Source organism: Zootoca vivipara, chromosome 8, assembly GCF_965207765.1.
Source record: "Zootoca vivipara chromosome 8, rZooViv2.hap1.1, whole genome shotgun sequence".
Lineage (NCBI taxonomy): Eukaryota > Metazoa > Chordata > Lepidosauria > Squamata > Lacertidae > Zootoca > Zootoca vivipara.
This window is the reverse complement of record NC_142591.1, coordinates 70,829,691-70,852,131: the sequence shown is the minus strand read 5'-3', so window position 1 is coordinate 70,852,131 and position 22,441 is coordinate 70,829,691. Positions and strand designations below refer to the sequence as shown.

At 40.0% G+C, this 22,441-nt stretch overlaps 1 protein-coding gene across 3 annotated transcripts in view; it reads left to right on the top strand.

The window, feature by feature from the left end:
• CSMD3 (CUB and Sushi multiple domains 3) overlaps positions 1-22,441 on the top strand; it is a 567,595-nt gene that overhangs the window by 209,596 nt on the left and 335,558 nt on the right. For all 3 annotated transcript variants that reach the window (XM_088675845.1, XM_088675844.1, XM_060277658.2), the window contains exon 6: positions 21,345-21,457. In XM_088675845.1, coding sequence (XP_088531971.1) covers positions 21,345-21,457 — 113 coding nt within the window. The remainder of the gene's footprint in view (positions 1-21,344; positions 21,458-22,441) is intronic.

Sequence of the window (22,441 nt, the reverse complement as noted above, 5' to 3'; positions counted from 1 at the left end):
TAATCCACTTTCCATTACTTTCAATGGGAAAGTTTGCTTCAGGTTAAGTACGCTTCAGGTTAAGTACAGACTTCCGGAACCAATTGTGTACTTAAACCGAGGTACCACTGTAATGGGGGGGGGGGGAATTCAGTTTTTCATATACAGATCGAAGGTCAGGAAGCTTAAAGGACTTAGGGCTCATTCAGATGACCTGTTTATTGAGCATTTGTCCTGATTTACTTGCTTAAATGTTATGCCATGGTTAGATTATATATGGTCTTCATTTAGCATCATGCTTTCTTACTTAGGGAGGGTTATATGACAATAAGAATTCATCCAGATTTGTCTGGTGGGGTATTTATGTGTCTTACTATTAATAATTATTCATTCCACACTTTCCAATGCATTTCTCCTAAATACAAAAATTTCTTCTTTTTTTTGAAGGGAGTTTGTTGTGCTGGGGTGACAGAGTAAGCAAAAACATTATTATTTAAAACTGTCTATCATTCAACAGAATCATTTCAAGCACAAAGAGTTCGAAAATACTAAATAGAAACAAACACATATGGTCAGCAATCTGGTTACAGAGGTTTTTGTTTGTTATGAGGGAAAAGGAATCCCTGATTCCTGTTCATTTATTTGACATGTGGCAGCATAAATTAACAAGAGAGGCTGGTTATAGTCCTGCTTTCCTCCTTCCAATGATCCTATCCTAGGGATAACTGAATCGTTCAAGCACTTAAACTGCAAACCTACAGACAGCATAATTATTCCAGCCTCAGCTGAGTCTGTTCTTTGCAAATTTGCTCTGGGCTTCCCTTCTTCACATCAGGATGCATGTTTAGACTAGTGCCATAGTTCAGAAACATGGGGTGGGCTGCTATGAGGCAAGTATTTTTTACTCTCACATGGTAAACCTTTCGGTGTGCAAGAGTGAAGCTTGTCACAGAAAACTTAATTTGGAATTTTAAAAATGCAGCTATTAGAGAAGTTGGAGAAACAGTTTTATGGAATCCAGACATCAAATCAGTAGTATTTCATTGTCTCAACACCACGGCCATTTCACAGATAAGGAATTGGGATTTAGAATAAGCTACATTGACTGGGCAGATATCTGACCTGCTGTCTCCTGAGTCCAGGTGGATACAACATATAGCACTGTAATGGATGATAGGTAAAGGTAAAGGGACCCCTGACCATTAGGTCCAGTCGTGACCGACTCTGGGGTTGCGCGCTCATCTCGCTTTATTGGCTGAGGGAGCCGGCGTACAGCTTCCAGGTCATGTGGCCAGCATGACAAAGCCGCTTCTGGCAAACCAGAGCAGCACATGGAAACGCCGTTTACCTTCCCGCTGTAGCGGTTCCTATTTATCTACTTGCATTTTGAGGTGCTTTCGAACTGCTAGGTTGGCAGGAGCTGGGACCAAGCAACGGGAGCTCACCCCGTCACAGGGATTCGAACCGCCGACCTTCTGATCAGCAAGCCCTAGGCTCAGTGATTTAACCACAGCGCCACCTGGGTCCCTCTGTAATGGATGATACTAGCAATCAAATTATTTATTTCTAATTAATGCTTGCTGTTGGAGCTATTTCAATTTTTGAACAGATAGATTATATGAGCTGCAGGTATTTTTCTGCCTAGTTAATAATGTCTCAGGTGTTGTTTTTAAGCATGCTGCCTAGGGACGCGGGTGGCGCTGTGATCTAAACCACAGAGCCTAGGGCTTGCCAATCAGAAGGTTGGCGGTTTGAATCCCCGTGACAGGGTGAGCTTCCATTGCTTGGTCCCTGCTCCTGCCAACCTAGCAGTTCGAAAGCACGTCAAAGTGCAAGTAGATAAATTACCTACAGCGGGAAGGTAAATGGCGTTTCCATGCGGTGCTCTGGTTTGCCAGAAGCGGCTTAGTCATGTTGGCCACATGACCCGGAAGCTGTATGCTGGCTCCCTCGGCCAGTAAAGCAAGATGAGCGTCGCAACCCCAGAGTCATCTGCGACTGGACCTAATGGTCAGGGGTCCCTTTACCCTTTACCTTTGCCTTAATTTTCAATAGCACATCTACTAACAAGGAGTGGGGGTTTTATTTCCTTTTTTGGAGAATTGAACTGTACATGATAGGCTTAGAGACACTCTGTTCCAATGCATGGAGAGGTTAAAATCCAGCAACAGAGATTACTACATTGCAATCTGATTTATTGGCTAACCATCAATGTCTCATGGTAATATCCCTGAACCGTTCCCTTGTTTTCAAGGGCAGCCGTTTCATTTTCAAAGGAAACCAAATGAATAAGCTACAAAGAGACACAAGTCTAAGAATAAAATTTCCATTGGTAAAAATAATAATAACGTTTGCACATTTCTAGTGTGTGCTGAACAGACTTAGAATAATATTTAACCTTCTGATGTTAAAAGTTAGAGACAACAATCTTCAGAATGCGTGTCAGCCTGTGCTTTCTAGTTTGGTTGTTGCATTAGGGACAAGGGCAATAATGTACTAGAATAAGGTGAGAGGATGAAAGCGAAACCTGTCTAGGGACTTGGAACATTGCAGTGGGGAATGTTGGGAGAAGAGATTCCCCTTGGCTCTGCTGCTCGCTCCCTTCCATCTTGCTGACACTGCTGTGACATAGGAAGCTGCTTTAGTGTTGAAGTCAGGTCATTGGTCTGTTTAGTTCAGTATTGTACGCTGTCTGACAGCAGTTCTCCAGGGCTTCAGGGTTCCAGTATTTCTCAGCCCTACCAGGATAGGTCAGGGATTGAACTGAAACACTTCTTTGGCTTGGATTAAATTTATCTAGTTGGTTACAGAATATGTAAGAGCTTTACATTGCCCTACTGCTTCTTGAAGAATGCTTAATGGGCAATGTTTTGCCTGCATGTAAATGGGAAGCATTTTCTCCGTTTATCAAATGCAGCAATGTTTTATGCTGAGAATTTTTTTTTTATTTGATTTCATTTCACTGCTCTTTGTATTACGCCTGTAATATCTAATTAAATTCTTGTCTACATATTCTTTTGCTGTTAGCTTAGTCATTTCATTTTCTGCAGATACTTTGTGGGCAGAGATCCTACATTTCCTCTTTTGGATCCATGCCTAGGACAAATTCAACATCTGTCCCATAAAGGGAGCTGTTCCGAGGCCAACACAAAATGGATTCTCTAATGAAAAAAGTATATGAGAAATAAACCCACACATTCACTATGTGTTTATTATGCAACTCCATAATTATTTGTAGTGCAAGAAGGAATTCATGAGGAATTGTAGGAATTGACACATACATTTTAGGTTATATTTCACACAGACATGGATGGACGTACACAAGCACAAATATCCATTCCCATATTACTTAATAATTTTTCTCATTCGCTCCCCCAATATCTGGGAGTATAGAAATTCCAGGTGCCTTTTAGAGCACACAGTTCTTACTACAGTGAGTCACTGCTTCAGATTTTACATTGGATGGGATGTAGAAACAAAAGTCCCTTGAGCTTCTGAAATCCCCACTTTTTTAAGAAAGTACAAACTGGAATGAAGCTGCTAGGTTAATTTCTACTACAAACAAGTTAGCAAGTACAAAGAAAAAAGGTGTAACAATGAGTATGAATGCTGAATTCAACTTCCAAGCTAACAGCTCAGCAAATAAATAAATAAAAAAAATAGCATCAACCAGTGGGTTTTAAAAAGTATCTCTTGCTTGAGTTATTTCTATAGCTCTGACTTAAATTTCTTCATAAACTGGGTCATAAAAAGCTGGAGGCAGCTTCCTCCTGACTGTCTGGTTGCCTATGCTCACCAAAATGTTAACTTTAGAAAACAGCAATGGTATCCTGGAATGTTGTTGTTTAGTCGTTTAGTCGTGTCCGACTCTTCGTGACCCCATGGACCATAGCACGCCAGGCACTCCTGTCTTGCACTGCCTCCCGTAGTTTGGTCAAACTCATGTTCGTAGCTTCGAGAACACTGTCCAACCATCTTGTCCTCTGTCGTCCCCTTCTCCTAGTGCCCTCAATCTTTCCCAACATCAGGGTCTTTTCCAGGGAGTCTTCTCTTCTCATGAGGTGGCCAAAGTATTGGAGCCTCAGCTTCAGGATCTGTCCTTCCAGTGAGCACTCAGGGCTGATTTCCTTAAGAATGGATAGGTTTGATCTTCTAGCAGTCCATGGGACTCTCAAGAGTCTCCTCCAGCACCATAATTCAAAAGCATCAATTCTTCGGCGATCAGCCTTCTTTATGGTCCAGCTCTCACTTCCATACATCACTACTGGGAAAACCATAGCTTTAACTATACGGACCTGAACTATACGGTATCCTGGAAATGGTAGTTTCCTATTTTTTTCTATATCCTTCCTACCTAGAAAGAGCCATCCTTAGTTCCACATTTTAGATTAAATTAATCATCAAATTATGAAGCTCACTAATAAGCCAAAATTGCAATTAGACACATTTTTTTACAAATGTTAACTTATTCCTTCCCCAATTTAAATACTTTAGTAGAGCAAGACCTTTGATCCTGGAAGTCAAATGTAACTTGCCAGCTGTCAGGTGTTTAGCAGTTGAAGAAAGAGGAAGAGAAGCAGACATCAATAGGATCCAACTACAGTGGTACCTCTACTTACGAATAACTCTACTTACGAATGTTTCTACTTACAAATGGAGCTCCGTCCGCCATCTTGGATGCTGTTTAGATAGGATTTTTTCTACTTACAAATTTTTAGATAGGGTTGCTTCTACTTACGATTTTTTTTCTCCCAATGCATTCCTATGGGATTTGACTTACATTTTTTTCGACTTACAAATGTGCATTCAGAACACATTAAATTCGTAAGTAGAGGTACCACTGTATTACTAGTCCAACATTGTCCAAAGGACCTTTGCTAACAAAGGTCACTTCCAGAATGCCTGTGTGTATTTGTATTTGTTGTATTTGTTGTTGTTGTTTGTTGTTTGTTGTTATTTGCTGCCCAACTGACTGAATTGCCCTTGCCACTCTGGGTGGCTTCTAACAAAGTATTAAAGCACAAAACCCTCAAACATTAAAAACCCACTTCCGCTTGGATCACCGTAGAAGATGGCTGAAAATACAATCTTTCCATCTCCCACGGGGTAATTTAAGAGGCTGTAAAGGGGAGTATGCAGCCTCCCGAAGTCTTCCCGGGGTACGGGAAGATGCAGTCTCATCCGCAGTTGCCCACTACCAGCTTTGACTTCGGAAGGAGGTAGAGGCTGGGGGCACTGGATGGAAAGCCCCTGAGGGAGTCTAGATCCCCCGGACACCATCTCTACGAGCGAAAACAGGCTCCATGACAAGAGAAAGATTGGATATAAGTCATGGACATGCTTCAGACAAGGAAATAAGATTTATACTGCTAAGCTCAGCCACAAAAACAAAAGATAACAGAGGAATGTAACCAAGAAGAAATGGTATGTGACGGAGCTGAAGGGGGGAGTGAGAACTTTATAATTTTGCTTTACTGTGTTTTACAATTCACTTAACAAAACTCCTGCCTGAAGAACCGTAAACAACATTTATAAAGCAAGCAAGATCGGAAAGTGGGAAATTTATTGAATTAATATGGTTTTTTAAAAATATATAAACTGTGTGAATTGAAAATATAAATAATCAAAGTATGTACTCTTGGATTCGCTTGGAATGTGGTTCCTCAAAATATGGGCATCAAAGAGAAGCAATCTCATTTCCATGCTGGAAACCTGTCAAGAAACTTTTGAGTTATGACGCAGCTATAATTTAGATTCTGCCATACTGGAGACAAAGCCGGCTACAATATCAGTCAAAGGGGGAGAGAGCCATAAATAAGAAATTAGATGTGTGTTTATATTTCTGATCTGGCAAATCACCCCTGAAAAGGCTATAGTGAGTAGCGATCTGGAGCGACCTGGAGAAAACATCACAGAGGATTAAAGATTTGATTTATGGGGACTGCTCGATGATGGCTGCTGCTGGCTGTGAGAAGGATTTTTGGATTTCTGTACGGACTTGGCAAGATACTAGCGTGTGAAGAGACAGTGCTAATTTACGGAGGAATCATAGGCAAAAATCCACACAGGAATATATATGGTTTGGTCAAACTTGCTTGCTCGAAAAACTCAGGGGCTTGAAAGAAGATAGAAGGATTTTAATAGACTATTGGATAAGATTAGGAGGTAGTGACTATAAGAGGACTAGGCTTTCTGAGTCTGAAGCATGGGAAGTCAAATTTAAATTTGTATAATTTGGCAGAAGATTTGGATTAATTGTTTAATTGATATTTGTATAATTTATATAATTTGAAAATGGATTAGATATTTAAATTGGAAAATCTAATAAAAATGTTTATTAAAAAAACATTAAAAACCTCCATTCAAATGTATTCTAAAAGGCAGATAGATGATGGGAGGGTGTTCCACAGGGTGGGTGCCACTATCAAGAAGGCCCTCTTCCTGGTTCCCTGTAACCTCACTTCTCTCAATGAGAGACCCGCCAGAAGGCCCTCAGAGCCAGATCTCAGTGTCCAGGCTGAACGACGAGGGTGGGGGTGCTGCTCCTGGTATATTCCTCATGATTAGTTTGTGCAAAGCTTGCAGGATGATTCTATAGATTATGCTAAGTGTGTGAGGTCTGGATCATCTTAAACTGGCAGTGTCATCTTGCAAGGTATTGTATATGGCCTTGAACTTAATACACAATAGGCTGCCTAATAGCTTTGGCAACTTTGAAGGACTGGTCACCAAGTCAACTAGCACACAAACCAGAGCCCTGTTGTTGCCCTTGCTGTGCTACAATCCTTCCATCATCTTATTTTAACAAAACCCTCACCAGGGAAAGGTTTTATTTGAGATACTTTCAATCTTGCTTTTCAGTCAAAGAGGTCCTTAAAGAAGCTAGCGCCAAAATAATAAGAAAGATCCGGAGGCAGGGGATCCATTAGACTTCTCCTCAGAGGGGCAGGCAGCTGCGTGCCCTTCAGCAGAGAAGTTTAAATGAGCCACTTGCCCGTGCAGGCAGCTGAGAAAGGAACAAGTCCTGGGCGATGTATCAATACATCACCCTGACCTAGAGGTGATGGAGAGGTGGGGGAAAGCAAGCATTCTGAGCTCTCAATCAGTGGTTCTATCGCAGACACAAAAGAGGTCTTCACCGCAAAGCCTATGTCACGAATACATGGTTCTTCTGGATGCCCTCCTTGCCAGAAAAAGGTGTAACAAAATAAAAAAAAATTCCTTCCAGTAGGACCTTAGAGAAGTGTGCATGTACACGAAAGCTCAGACCAATGACAAACTTAGTAGGTTTCTAAGGTGCTACTGGAAGGATTTTATTTTGTTTTGACTACAGCAGACCAACATGGCTACCTACCTGTAACTAGAAAAAGGTGCAGTTATTCCCTTGGAGTCTGCCATTTTAAGCGAGTCTTCCATGGTTACCTGTTACAAATAAGTCAGTTCATGAGTTAGCCGTGAGTTCTTCCACGAGTTGGTGCATTTTTAAACCTTCCCATGTTACAATATTTGTCCTGAGAATTAGGGACTATCCTCATAAGCACTTGAATACACAGCAGCTGTTGGAATAAGCCAATCTGTGTCAACTGCCAACAGCTGTTGTGCTACTGCCCGCAGCTTTTGGTACAGGCAGAGTGTCATGCGATGGCACGCTGATTTGGCATGCACTGGGAGAAGCTGGGATTAGTTGGCTCTTTCCTGCAGTGAACATATGCTGGTCGGGTTGTTGTTGATGTTGTTATACTTCTTCTCATTTATATGGTGCATTGAACATGTTCAAAGCACATCATGTACATTATCTCAGAGGACAGGACCTGTGCATACCTGTGGCTGGCAAGCAACCTGTTTGTTTCTCCTTGTTATGTAAATTATTGAGCATAATGTGGGATTTGAATATAGAAAGTAAAATGGAAGCTGCTGGCAACAAAGGATGCATGAAGCACAAAGCTTATTTTGTTCTGGTTTTTTTTTTTTTCCTGCCCGCTCTCCCATCGTTTAGATTTCTCCTGGAAATCTAATGCATCATAAATTTGGTTAATTGAAAGGAATGTGCTAGGTTTTGACTGAAAAACATACTGTTATTGTAGCATAACTTTAAACATGAAAGTCTAGTGCTTGTTCTGATTCATTTTACTGTCAATATGTCAAACGAATAACCGAAAAGGATGTAATTTGGTCAAGAAAAGCTAATGTTTTATGGATGGCTTTGGGGGGCATGGAATGATTGATGGGGAATAAGCAGTGCACTTTCAGTTCTTTTGTTTCCATTGTCTAGATCACACATGAACATCTACTGCATGAATTATGGGAAAAGATATTTAGATTTAAACTCTATGCCCGCCATAAGATGGAGTCTGTTTAGATTAGAACCTACATAATTACAAAATTGCATTAAAATTTGACAAACCTATATGTAACTGCCGACAGAAACTTCAGTAATTGAACTGGGAACCTTATGGACTAAGGCTCAGATTTAGCCTGCACATTCCTTTCTAGAAAAATGTGAACTCACATCTCAGGGCCACCTTTGGGCACAAAGGGGATAGGAGTGTGTAACATTGGCCTTTGCAATTATTTGGCAGTATAAATCTTATGAATTGGCTAGGCATGGCACCAATGAGAATTTGCCTGCTCAGGCTAGTACAGTCATACCTTGGTTTAAGTACGCTTCGGTTTGAGTACTTTCAGTTTAAGTACACCGTGTACCCGTCTGGAACGGATTAATCCACTTTCCATTACTTTCAATGGGAAAATTCCCTTCAGGTTAAGTACGCTTCAGGTTAAGTACAGACTTCCAGAACCAATTATACTTCGGGTTAAGTATGCTTCAGGTTGAGTACTCTGCGGACCCGTCTGGAATGATTAATCCACTTTCCATTATTTTCAATGGGAAAGTTCGCTTCAGGTTAAGTACAGACCTTTGGAACCAATTGTGTACTTAAACCGAGGTACCACTGTTGTAATTTTGAGAGACTTGAGATTTTAATTACTGCTGTAAGCGGTGGCCCGCCTATGAGGAGAGGAGAGGTGACCAAGTCAGGCTCTAGCTGTGGCAGCAGATCCAAATGTTGATCTTTCTTTCTCCCCATATCCCCACCTTGTCCCTGATGTATATCTATCCTGATCCCCTTCTTCCCTGGTGCAGAGAGGGGCCAATTTGGGGTCCACTTTAGGTGCTGAAATGTATTGGCTTGGCTCTGATTACTGTGGTGTTTCAAATGGTGTTAATTATCATTGAGAATCAAGTAGGGGCAGTTGGACTAGATCCTCATGGTTCCTTCCAACGCTACAATTCTATGAAAACAACTAACTTTATTTAAACAAGCATTCTTTCAACTCCCTACTGCTCTCCCTCTCCCTCTCCCTCTCCCCCCACCTCTCTCTCTCTCTCTCTCTCTCTCTCTCTCTCTCTCTCTCTCTCTCTCTCTCTCTTTGTGTTGAGTCACTTTCTGGTAGATGTTCTCTTAACCTGGCTTCCCTCTGTGTCGCTTAAGTTTCTCTCCGTGACTGCTGTCCTAACCTTCATACCTGGTTTCACATATATTGATACATGTTGCAGGGCAGAAAAGGGCTAATCCCACATGTCACAGACCAGATCCTGATCTCTCCCTTTGAGGGACAGAGGGAAAAAATTGGTTCATAACATACCTAATTCACAGTTCCCAGAACAATATGCAAACAAAAATGCAAATGATATATACACACTTTCCGTTCCCTGGAAATGGTTTGTTAGGCGAGCATACAAATAACAAGCTGGCGATTTCCATTGAGTCCCATAGGGAAATTTCAAATGTGTTACGCAGAATTTTGACCCACCCACCAAACAAAAAGAAACCCCAGGGAAACCTTACTGAAGTACAGATCACTACAGTTCCTCAGCCAACCAGCAAAAGACAAACAAGGAAGTAAAAAAATGTTCTCTGTTTGGATAACTGAATCTGCAGTGTGTATAGTAAAGTTTGGGTACTATGTGAATTTTCACATAGGGAGTGTTCCGAAAGCAAGACCTGTATGTAGATAATTATAGGTCTAGAGCAGGCATCCCCAAACTGCGGCCCTCCAGATGTTTTGACCTACAACTCCCATGATCCCTAGCTAACAGGACCAGTGGTTGGGGAAGTTGGGAATTGTAGTCCAAAACATCTGGAGGGCTGAAGTTTGGGGATGCCTGGTCTAGAGGAAGAACTTGTTGAAGAAACTTCCTATAGATGCGAGTGGAAGGAGGAAGCCATTTTCAACCTAATGGCCTAGGAGTAAGCATGGCTCTCCGCTCTGCTGTTCCTGTTTAGGTTTATCTGAAGTGCCTGGAGTTTCTTTCTAAGAAAGGCAGCCCTGCTGGGAAAGAAGAAAAGAACTATCCTCTGAAATTTGTGTTTCTTCATATTTTGTGATGCAACAAAAATTGTATGGAAATATATGCCAGATCAAGGGTGAATATATTGGCAAATATAACACAAAAATCCATTAAGGACAATTGCTTACCAAATGCATATAGAAACGGATATATTAGGAGAAATGTGCAGTAAAATGCTGACTCATTTTGAAGAGGACTTTAAAAAAAAATAAGCAAAATGATGTGGAAATGTGCAGAAACTGAGGAGGGGATAACAGAGATACCCAAACCATTTTAGAATGAATAATAATAAAAATATACGCAGAACTTTCATTGATGTGTTTAGCATCATATCTACTTTGGACCTGAGGAGCCCTTTCTGTTTCTTCAAAATAAAATAAAATGTTATTGTAGATTTTCACAGTATTTACCATCTCTGAAAACAGTTATAGTTCTTGAAAGCTACAATTTATTTCATTTGAAGCAAGGCATAAATAATTTCTGAATCCCATGGAAATGGGATGAGTTGCATCTTTACATGTACAATCATGTTTATTCAAAAAGGCATTGGATATATGGTGATACATTGTTTGATGACAAGCTATGTCCCTGTGCTCTAACAGTACATTGCCCTGCAGAAACTCAAAATCAAGAGCACGTGTCCTTCTAATTCAACGCTTTTGCATATGATTTACCTGGAAAACCATCTTGCTGAGTCAACTAAAATGAAAACAAAATGTTTAATACATTATTTATTGGACTTGCAATTTTCAGTTGTTAAAGACTCTAGCTGTGTAACAACCTTTATAAAACTATATATATATATATGTATATGTATATGTATGTATATAAATATATTACAGAACAATACAAGGCCAAAGCCAAAGATCTATTCATGCTCCAGGGTACTTGAATTTGTGTTTGTTAAACAGCTATACTGCAGAGGAAAGCAAACTTGCACACAACAGTAGTGATTTATCCCAGTTTTAATGTGACCTTCTTCAGTCCTTACCTTTTTCTGGTGGTAATTTGGAAAGCATTCTTGTATCTGAATATTCAGATAGTCGTTTTAAATAACAGTGTAGATTAAGCCCCAAACAAAATGAAGGGAAAACAAATGACATTTTCAGGAATAATAAAAATTCCCCATTTCCCCTTCCTTCCTTCTTCTTCTTTTGAGGATGCTACTCTTTTGATTTGGTCTGCTGTATTTAAATAGGAATAGAGAGAATAGATTATATGCCATAGGAAATTCTGTATCCTTATATGGATTTTTTTCTAATTAGACACAGGGGTGAATAATTTTGATGTGACTTCAGGGGAACTGAAATTGTATATGGAATGTGTCTGTTCCAGGCTCTGCACTGCAATCGCCAGATATATTTCCTATCAAAATATGCTTTTCTATATAACACGAATATGAGAGTCATAAAATACAAATATACAAAGACACATTTTCCAGGGCAATCTAAATTCCCCTTATGCTGTGTTTGCAGTCTCTCCCTTCACTTAGCTCTGTTGGCAAAGTTGCTCTCCTGCTGTCTGCCATCGGTGAAGTGGTATTTCACTTTGTGGGCAACAACTTCAACCCTCTGAACGTTTAGCTGGGCAGGAAGCACATGCTGGTGGTTTATTCACTGCATCCTGATCCGGTCCCACAGCTGCCATTCAGTGGAATCAGGCCAAAACTTCCTGCTGCCCCCCAAAAAAAAAACTTCTGCAGCCATGAGTAGGGGATGATACTCCAGAGTCCCAGAGGAGGGGAGTTTAGATTGCATTTACCATTGATCTCTAGTTTGTGTCTTTGGTTCTGTTTCTGATACTTGCAGAAACCCTGAAAATCCTGTGAAAATCCTGTTAGAGAAAGCTACATTTTTCGGTTAATTTCCTTATCTTTCTCAGAAAATTATCTTTGTCAGCAAAATCTTTGTCCATCTTGGCATTTTTGTAGTACGTAAATATTGCATACTCCCTGGGTGAGCAGGTGAAGAGCAGTTGGAATCTTATGAATACCACTATGGTCTGTATGAACATGTTCCCTCTTTTGCCCTTCCCCTGAGAAATATATATAAGAGGAAGTTCATTTTTGAGGGGTATGTTTGTATGAAATGTTGTATGTGACTACTAGAGTCAGAGCTTTCTAGTGATGGGCCTCTGCTTTGGAACAGCCTCCCTAGAAAAGTTCATCTGGTGCCTTCTTTTTGTTGTTAGGTATTTTGGTTTTAGGACTCTCTCTTCTGGGAATTTTTAATGCTCCACTTGTGTTAATATGTTAAATATTCTTTTCAGTAGCACCTTAGAGACCAACTGAGTTTGTCATTGGTATGAGCTTTCGTGTGTATGCACACGAAAGCTCATACCAACGACAAACTTAGTTGGTCTCTAAGGTGCTACTGGAAGGAATTTTTTTTATTTTGTTCCGACTACGTCAGACCAACATGGCTACCTACTGGTAACTATGTTAAATATTGTATTCTATCATTTTATCTTTGGGAGTCACCCAGAAAACTGCTATAAATACTGTAAATATAATACAGTAGACTAGCAGGTTGTGTGCATTTAACTTGCACAATCACAGCTCTGCATACTTGGCAACTGGTCAGTTTACATCACACAAATTAAACTCGGGCAAGGTGGAGAGCTTAAAAGCTCCTGATGTGCCAGAGTTTCCTGGCGTGGAGCTTTTAAGCTCTCTGCCTTGCTTACTGGACCCTGGGGAAGGTCTTGCTTGGGCTCTAGAAGCCTACACAAGGTCTTGCCAGGGCCATCCAACCTTGTGGGAGGTAGGCAGAGAGTTTAAAAACTCTCCACCTTGTGTGAGACACAGCAAGGCCTGTTTGATGTGTGCAGGTGGTTCTGGGGTTGCCCTGTTTATTTGTGATTTGTGAGTTATGCACAAACCCTCGGAATGTAACCCTTGTAGAAGCTGTGAGTCTACTGTAACCAACCTGTAGAGTTGCATCCAATTAAATTATATTCAAGGTAGACCCAAATGAAATTAATGCCCGTGTTAAATAAATTGTGTCTTCATCACGGAGGGCATGTGTTGCGGTGAAATCACCAAGACTGACCTCAACGTTTGTGTGGCTGGGGGCGTTTGGATAGCCACAACAACCTGATTGGGGCCCTCGGTTGTTGGGGCAATTCTGGCCAATGTGGTTGAGAGAATTTGCAGCCGGGGACCTATTTATACCGCTGCATGTTGTGTCAAGCTTCCTCTTAGCGCTTCGTGCATCGGATCACCCTCCCACCCTCCCCATATTTAGGGTCTTGCTATGACCTTGCTATGCCGTTGTGGGTCATCTGCTTTGGGGGCAGGGGCCCCATAGGAATTGTTCCCCTTTGGCTGACTGGCTGGTGCCACATGGGTTTCGCCTGCTATGTAGCAAATCATCACAACTTTGTAAGATTTGGCGGTTAGGCATTGGTTCAAGATGTGGTGAGGGGAGGTTGTCACACCTGCCCCTCCAATGCACCAAAAGGGTATTCAGTTAAAGGAATCCATGTGTTCTCCATGCTTTTGTCCGATCCCCTTCCTGGGAACCGCTGTTTTCGTACAATCTATTTCAGGCCCTTAAAAAAAAACTAAAAAAGAACCCTGGTAGGCTTTATTTTGTGAGCCTTGTCTAAATTCACATGGTTATGGATAAGAGAGCTTGTCATGTACCTGTCACATAGGAAGAATAACATGCAGCCTGGGATAACATGTCTTGGTTTATTAGGCTGAGAGATTCACCATCCTCACACCATCCTTTCCATGCCACAATTCAACAAATCCTGGGTTCAATCACAGTTCCTTCTCATGTCCATAGCAGTTACAAATCCTGTGACTTCAGATTCTGGTTTACTCAGATCTGTGAGACCATAATTTCCTGCTCTGGATGGAATGAGAAATCACGAGCAATTCAGCCAGGAAGTCTTCTTTTGCAATACTGGAGAAGGAAGGGTGGAAAGGGTGGCATGGGGATTTGTGAGCACCATGCTTATTCCTATCTTGGCTTAATAAGCATCGATATGCTATGTCTGAACATGGCCATTGTGAAGCATACTGAAATCTGGGTGCATTGTGACCTGACCTCAGTCATATGTCCAGGCACTAACCACAAAAACAAAGTGGTTTGATCAAGGGGAGACATATATGTTTTGAAAGAGAACTCCAAAAGTGGGCCCTGTGCCACAGCTGTGTTATTTCCACTGCAATTCTAGGCTACAGATGTGCTAGAATATATTTTCTTTAGAATTAAGGCATATAAGGTCAACAAATAACCTACTGGGAGAGAGACATATCATTTCTTCTCTCCTTCTGATGGTTGTATAATTGAATAAAAAGCTCTCTGAACTTCGCCGCAACAAATGAAACTTTTGAGTGGATTGGATAATTTAGTTAACTAAAAGCAGATATATGTTCACTCCAAGATTACAGCAGAGACAGATAGGAACGAAACACAAACAAAGCATCCAGCCTATTTTTGATCCCCAGAGTGCATTTAAATAGATTAATTTGCAGATCAGATGTTTTGGATTTAATCTAAGCTATTCAATGCTGATTTAATTTAAATAAAACTTTCTCTAGAGAGATTAACTCATCCTAAGATTGATCTCTATTAGACACATGCTTATGACATGAAAGTGAAGCCTGAGCTCCAGGAAGTGGAGGAGAGAATGTGCTCAGAATAATAACTGTGCAGAGACGGCACACAGGCCTTTTTTATATGTGTGCCCAAGACGGACTGACTCCAGCATTTGTGTGTGGTGTTCTGCAGTTATTAGAAGAGGAAGTTTATTCTTTAATGCTGTTTTCCTATTTAAAACAGTGGCAGTTTTTTTTGGTCTCTGGTATATTGCTTCTGAACTACACTGGCAGGCTGATAAATCAGATCACCAACCATACATAATTTATTTCAGTAGGTAACTGGCTGCGCAGCACAGAATACAAATATGTTTTGAACGCTGTTCTGCACACTGCATACTTGACCAGGTTTTAAACTTACCCAGTGTCTGAAGCATTTTCTTCACTCTGTATCTGTCTGTCCAGTTGGCTGTGCTGTAGGTTCCCGTAATAAAAATGTACAGACTGCACATGCAGGCATAGGCTATATGAAATGGCAGGAGATGAAGGTTTGGCAGTAGATGTGAATGCACTGCCTTGAAATTGTTGGTGGCAATAATGATATTAGGGCTGTAACCATCAACACTCTTACTTGGGAGCAAGCCCCACTGAACTCAATAGGACTGACTTCTGAGTAGACATGTATAGGATTGCACTGTAATCTGCTGATGAATATTGACCATCATATTGCTTGGGCTCCCTTGGAATGAGGATCACTGGAGAATTGTGTCATTTTATGTGATAAAAGGCTATAAATGCAGGTGGGTGAATGGGTTCACGGTGCTAAGACTCTCAACAGATTCTGCTTCTACCTTAAATTTCTTGCCATGGGTACAGATGTGGACTTTGGCAATATGGCAGCCTGAGCAAGGACAAAATTTGATGTGGCCCCCACAATATCAAATAGGCACCAATATAAATATAGGCTGCATCATCACCACCAATTATTATTATAATTGTGTGCCCTGTCATTTTGGCAACCTGTGCAGGGGAACTGCCTGCGTCATGCTAAATCTGAAGGGTGATAGAGCCACAACTTTGGATTCTGCACTTAGAACAAGGCAAACTTCTCAGTCTCTTTCTCTGCTCCAGTTGTATAACTGAACCCAAATTGCAGGCAATTTTGACCCTTATCGTGGCCAAGCAAAGAACAATAATATGAGTCAAACCTTCACTTTCCTTGCCTTATCAAAAATATAAAAGTTGAGTTGATAACCAGCAGTTAACACTGCTCTGAGAGAATATCTCTTTCCAGACCCTGCTAGAGATTTTTGAAATCTTAAGCAGTATAGAAATGATTTTATAACAAACAAACATTTCTATATATTTTACTGTTAGATATATTACTACTGTATTAGTTGAGGGAATCCCCAAGGCAGATCAATCAGACTCATCACTCACAACCCATAACAATATTTAAATAGCTGTTTAGAGTTGGCAGTGTATGTTGGTGCTTTCACAACATTTGTCTGGGATTATCAATGTTTTTATGTACATGATAAGATTTGGGGGCTTTGCTATAACTTGCACATGACTCCAATAACTTTTAAAAAAATAAAAAAATAAAGGCAGTTAACCATAAGATACAGAATTGAATGAATGAATGAATCTTTATTTGTGTCAGCTATTGGCCATAGCAATAAAACAATAAAGTCAATTTTATAAAATACATTTTAGGGTGTTAATCAGATACAGAATGTTGTTGCTATTTTAAATAAAGAAATATTAGTAGGTAAGGTAGTCACAGAGGACTAAAAATGTCCTTCTGAATACATTGGTTTAATATCATGCAGACAATTCACATCTTGTCTTGCAGACCATAACACTGTATTCTCTCCCTGACATTACACAAAATACATCCTTACTCTGCAATACGAATGACTTACATAAGACATTTATAGACATCTTAATTATTCACATCTCTAAGCAGTGTACATAAAAACAAGCGACAGAAAATGAACAATAAAACAAACAGAAAAGATCATAAAATGTCTGCTGGAAATAAGTCATAGGAAATATAGCTTGCAACTTTACTTACTTCTTGGCTGGGGAGCCACAAATGGTTTGATCATTTACCACCGGAGTACTGTAGGCAACATTATCATGTATCACCTCTCTGTAGTAGAGTGTCAGGCTTCAAGAGTGTCCTCAGGCTTCAAGAGTGTAAGAACTGGCATTGCTACTTACTAATTGAACTTATCTGATTCTTTCAACACAAAACACAATAGAGGCCTAAAGCATGGTCTAACTACAGTTAGCCATATCATCAATAATGTAAGCAACAAGGAATTCTTCTTCCTAGGCTGCTTCTGAAAGGCAGATTACCTCTCCTTTCGGTTATAAACTCTTCATTCTCCAATACTGCAACACTGTTGGATGCATTAAAGTTGGTAGAGCATGAGATTCAGAGTCATGCGTTCAAGCCCACTGTAGGGCTAATTCCCGACTATTTGAGCCTCCATTCTACAGATGAAAAGAATATTAAAGCCATGGAGCATAGCATGTGTGCTGAAATCATAGAATCATAAAGTTGGATGGGACCCCAAGGGTCATCTGCATTTATTTCTGAGCCACACTGATATAAAGCAATATGAAAGTTTTGTCTTTGGTGCTACATCAGCTGTTGGTGCTACATCACAGACAGGGCCGTATTTAGGTTTGATGAGGCCCTAAGCTACTGAAGGTAATGGGGCCGTTTATATGTCCAGCTGTGCTTTGTCAACAGCAATTTTTTGCTGTTTTTTGTGTTGAACATATGCTATATGGTAATTTATGGGGAGCAAGCTAGCAGGCGGGACCCATTCCTTACATCATAGGAGCATACACAACACAAAACACTGTGTTGCTATGTAGGTTTTATTTTATTTGTTTTTTATCTTATATTTTGGAAATGTACGTCCAGGTTTTTTTCCTTTAATTTTTTTTTTGGGGGGGGCCAAGAGAGTGGGGCCCTAAGCTATAGCTTGTTTAGCTTATACGTAAATCTGGCACTGATCACAGATAACCATCCCTCGATAATGCAATTACCTAGTGACAAATATGCAAATTGGAAGCAGACCAGAGAGACCACCTCAATGAAATGCACTGTATGAGTTGTGCTTCCTGGATTTTGCAGACCGGTGTGCACTCATCTTCCTTAGATATGCTTCTCTCTGAATAGTTTACCAGTTTATTTAGTCAAAATGCATAGCTCACTCCCACTGTGGCTGGCTTGCTGGCTCCTAGCCATTCCAAGCCAGAGTGCAGAGGCATGATTTTTGTGTATCCCTGGGCCTGCATGCTTGTCAGCAGCCAACCTTGTCAATACCTAGGTATGCCCCTGCAGTCACTCCCATCCATTGATTCTCCTCAGCAAATCTCTTTGCCCCAGCATTGGCATTGTAAGGCAAACATGTTCACTCATAACGTGGAATCTGCCTTGGTGTTGTATATGATTTATAAATAACCTTTTTTATTATTTTATTTAAGAATCCAGAATGTAAAGCATTGCCATGCTTCAAAGAGCACTTGTCATGCAGATAAGAACGGACTGCCTCTGCATTATGATAATAGCGAACAGCTTTATAATTTGTGTGGAAGAGAAATTGACATGGGAAGAAAGGGTAGCTATACGATTAGAATAGGCAATGATTTCACAACAGTAGCCATTGCAAATCCTGACAGTTTGCAGAACTACTTACAGTAAAATAATTCCACAGAAATCAGTCAGATTTAAAACACACACACACACACACAAGCACACACACACACACACACTGATTTTAATTAGAAAATTGCAGATATCAGCATGTGCTTAATTAGAACAATCTTCACCTTAGCCCAAAGCTGTCATGTCTAAAAAGTGATAATGAATAACTGCCTTGATTGGCAGACTTAACTAGATATTAGCAGTGTAAAAAATAATAATGAAGCTGCTCCTTTTTCTCCATTTGTATTAGCAGGAAGCCATCATTTAAGTGCTAAAGGTGTTTTCTGTAAAAAATACATTTGTAATTTAATCTTTACACTGCATCTTTGATGGAGAATAGGCATCTCAAACCAGCATGAGAATTCATGGCTTAAATCTTTTCTGTTTCTGTCGTTTTGAGCTGAAGACTGTCATTGAATTGCAAGCAAACCTCATCTGCTGGGAAATAAGCCTCACTGAGTTCGATTTGGTGAGGCAACTTATTAAGGACTTGCATTTCCACGAATTGTTGGAAGAGATTGGTGTACAAAGAACACCTGCCTTCTACTTGGATGGTAGGAGCTCCCTCTCACCATATATAACAAAGAGTGTTATATATTGAACAAATAGCTTTTCTTCTACAGTTAGGGTAGGATGGTTCAGAGGAATACTATTGGAGTAGCACTGGTGTCCGTACTGACAGTCAGCTGGAGGAATACTGCTGCAGTGTAGCCTGTGCAGTTGCACAAGACAGAAATTCTTAGCAACGTGGTTGCTGGACAAAGGGGCTTGGGGCAGAGAAAACATACTGGTCTTCCTGTTGACGAACAGATCCTTAGCTGCAGTTCTGTCTAATAAAAAGGAGTGGGCTGGATACAATACAGTTGACTGCTGACACTCTTCAGTTGAAAGTCAGGGGGAGGGAAGTCAGAGAACAGAGGGTCGCTAACCTTCGGTTGCAGTATCCAGTAAAATAATAAATTGTAGCATTTCACTTCTTTTGCAATGTGTTACTTGTTATTAGTACTGCAGCAATATGGGAGGTGAGATGTTCTGTTCTGTTTTGATCATATTCTCTGTGTTTTGTTTTTGTACAAATGACGGCCTTTGGCTAAATCAAAATTTGGTGCTATGAAGTTCAATGGGGCTTATTCCCAAGTAAATGTACGGGATTGTAGCCTAATGCATCTTTCTGGACATAAAGGTGTTAAGTTTCAATTAAGTATTTGTTTTCTTGGCCTTAAAGGTAAAGGGACCCCTGACCATTAGGTCCAGGCATTTATTAATTGAATAGTGGAAAATGCTGAGCAATTTTTATTTTATTCAAGAGTCTCTGTGCAGTATCATTACAACAGGAACATGAATAAACAATATTTAGCGATTAGGATGAGAGGTCATGTTCAAATCCATTACCGTTTTGTTCTTCCACCATCACTTTCTGCCTCTGACATAGGTTTAGTTGATTCCTCATGTTCCATTCCCCTTAAAATAATATTTTTCTTGTCTGCTTCTTGGAACTAATAAATTGACCACCAAGAGGTGCTGTTTCCGCAACTAAAAGGCAAGGTGGTAGAGTGTTCTGGGTGTAGCTTCTCTTTAAAGGCAAAAGTTAGTCCTTCATAAATCAGAACCACCCACATATGTCAGGTTTCACAGCTGAATGAACAGAATTTAATGGCAACTGTTCCAGGCTACTGATGAAACAATACAATCACAATATTGGGACGTTGCTCTTTATTCATTTTAAGTAAGGTGACATCTACCACTTTGCAGCATCTCTGCTTTTTGCACAACTGAAGCTAGACTGGTGGAAAAGAAAATGGATGAAATGAAGAATTTCTAAGCATCTAAGCTTAAAATAATAATAAAAAAGATATTAAATGCTATCCAGTCATTTAAGAACAGCGAAAATTTACTTCACAGATGTGTTATAAGATTTTTCCACTTGGTATCCATAGACAACAGCGACTCCTTTCCTCTCTATGTTCTTCATAATCCTTGTCTATAGCATTTGCAGAACAACATTTTGAATATGTTTTTAATATGCTATGTAAAGTGTGTCCTGATATGCTGTGCATTTTCATTATGGGGAATGTGGCGGCCAATTTGGATCGAGCATTAGACAACCCCGAGTTTCAATTAGGCTCAAATTCAGCTTTATGACAATAGAAAGGCCTTAACAGTTGGGGGCCAAGATGTCTGAAGGGAGAGCTTTTTCCCTACCAATCGACCCATGAGTAAGATCAGTGGGGGAGGCCCCTTCTTGTGACTGCATTGCCAAAAGTGCATATTGTGGCACCTTGTCTTGCCAATGTCCTACACTCAGAGATGTGTGTAGCACTGAACTTACTCAAATGCTGGCGACAATTAAAAGCACATAACTTTATCCAGACATTTGTAGGAAGTTAAGCTGTTGTTGTGTGTGTGTGTTATTATTCTTGCAGATGATTTATTCATTTATTTATTTGATTTAGTCACTCGTTGTAAGAGTTTCTAAGCAGCGGTACTATGAATTCTTTTAAATGGCTATTGTAGGTGGTGTTAAAATGTATGTGTATTAGTTGTAGCTTTCCCCTGTGATCTGCATTATGAAAAGGGGATTTAAAAAGCACTAAATGAATGCAAATAACAAATATGCATGTTTTAAATGTTCACGAGTAGGGAGTATAAAACCTTTAGAAAGGTGTGATGGTCTTGCTGAATGACTGAGGTTTCTGACCCATCAAATGTTTTTGTCTTGCTTTTATTTTCTCTCTTAGGTTATCTGGAATGAATATACCACCTCCAATTATCAGCAACAAAAACTGGCTAAGACTTCATTTTGTAACAGACAGCAACCATCGATATCGTGGATTTAGTGCTCCCTATCAAGGTATATTTAATGAAAGTCATGTTTTTTCTTTTCAGATTAAGAAAGCGGTTTTACAGGTATAACTGTACTTTTTAACTAAAAAGAAAAAGAAATAAAAAGAGAGCACTCTTATCCACTACAGTTGTATAGATCAAGCATGAATAAACTTCCATTATCCTGCCACGAAATAGTTGTAAAATTGCAGTGTAGATTAAAACATTTTCTTGTGACACAGATTTTGAACATTTATGAAGAATTTGGATTTTTAAAAAAGTAACTTGCTGAAGTGCTTCTGAATATTGCTGAAGTGCCTCACTGATTATCAGAAACTTGAGAGCAAGTGTATGTTTGCAAAAAACAGCACATAATGGTGGCATTACTAAAGAGAATCTTTGTCAAGTGGGGTTCATTTCATTGCATGCAGTAATTTCATCTTGTGTTACTAGTTAGGATTCTTATCTACTTTTGTAAATGGATAGACAGCTGTTGAGAGAGAAATAAAACAAAACCTGAGCATCTGAGGCATATTAATTTGAGGCTGCATTGCTAGAATAGGTTTGCTTAATAAATACTGTAAATAAAAAGCCAGGGAAAGTATTAATATATACTCTAGCAATATGATGCTTTTTTCAAAACCCCTCATTTTTGTAAATACAGTGGTGCCTCGACTTATGAATTTAATCCATTCTGAAGGCACCTTCCTAGGTTGAAAAATTCGTAAGTCGAAAAGCGCCATTGGAAACGCGATTTCCCGTAGGAATGCATTGGAAACGGAAAAAATCGTAAGTCGAAGCAACCCCATCTGAAAATTAGTAAGTAAAAAAAAACCCTATCTAAAACCGCCACTGTTTCTATTCGGATGTCGAGAAATTTGTAAGTGTGTGACCATTTGCCCCACTCGTAAGTCGAAAAATTCGGTTGTCAAGTCGTTCGTAAGTCGAGGTACCACTGTACATTTTTGTCTTTAATGGATAAAATCCAGGGAACTGTTAGCGCTTCCTGACA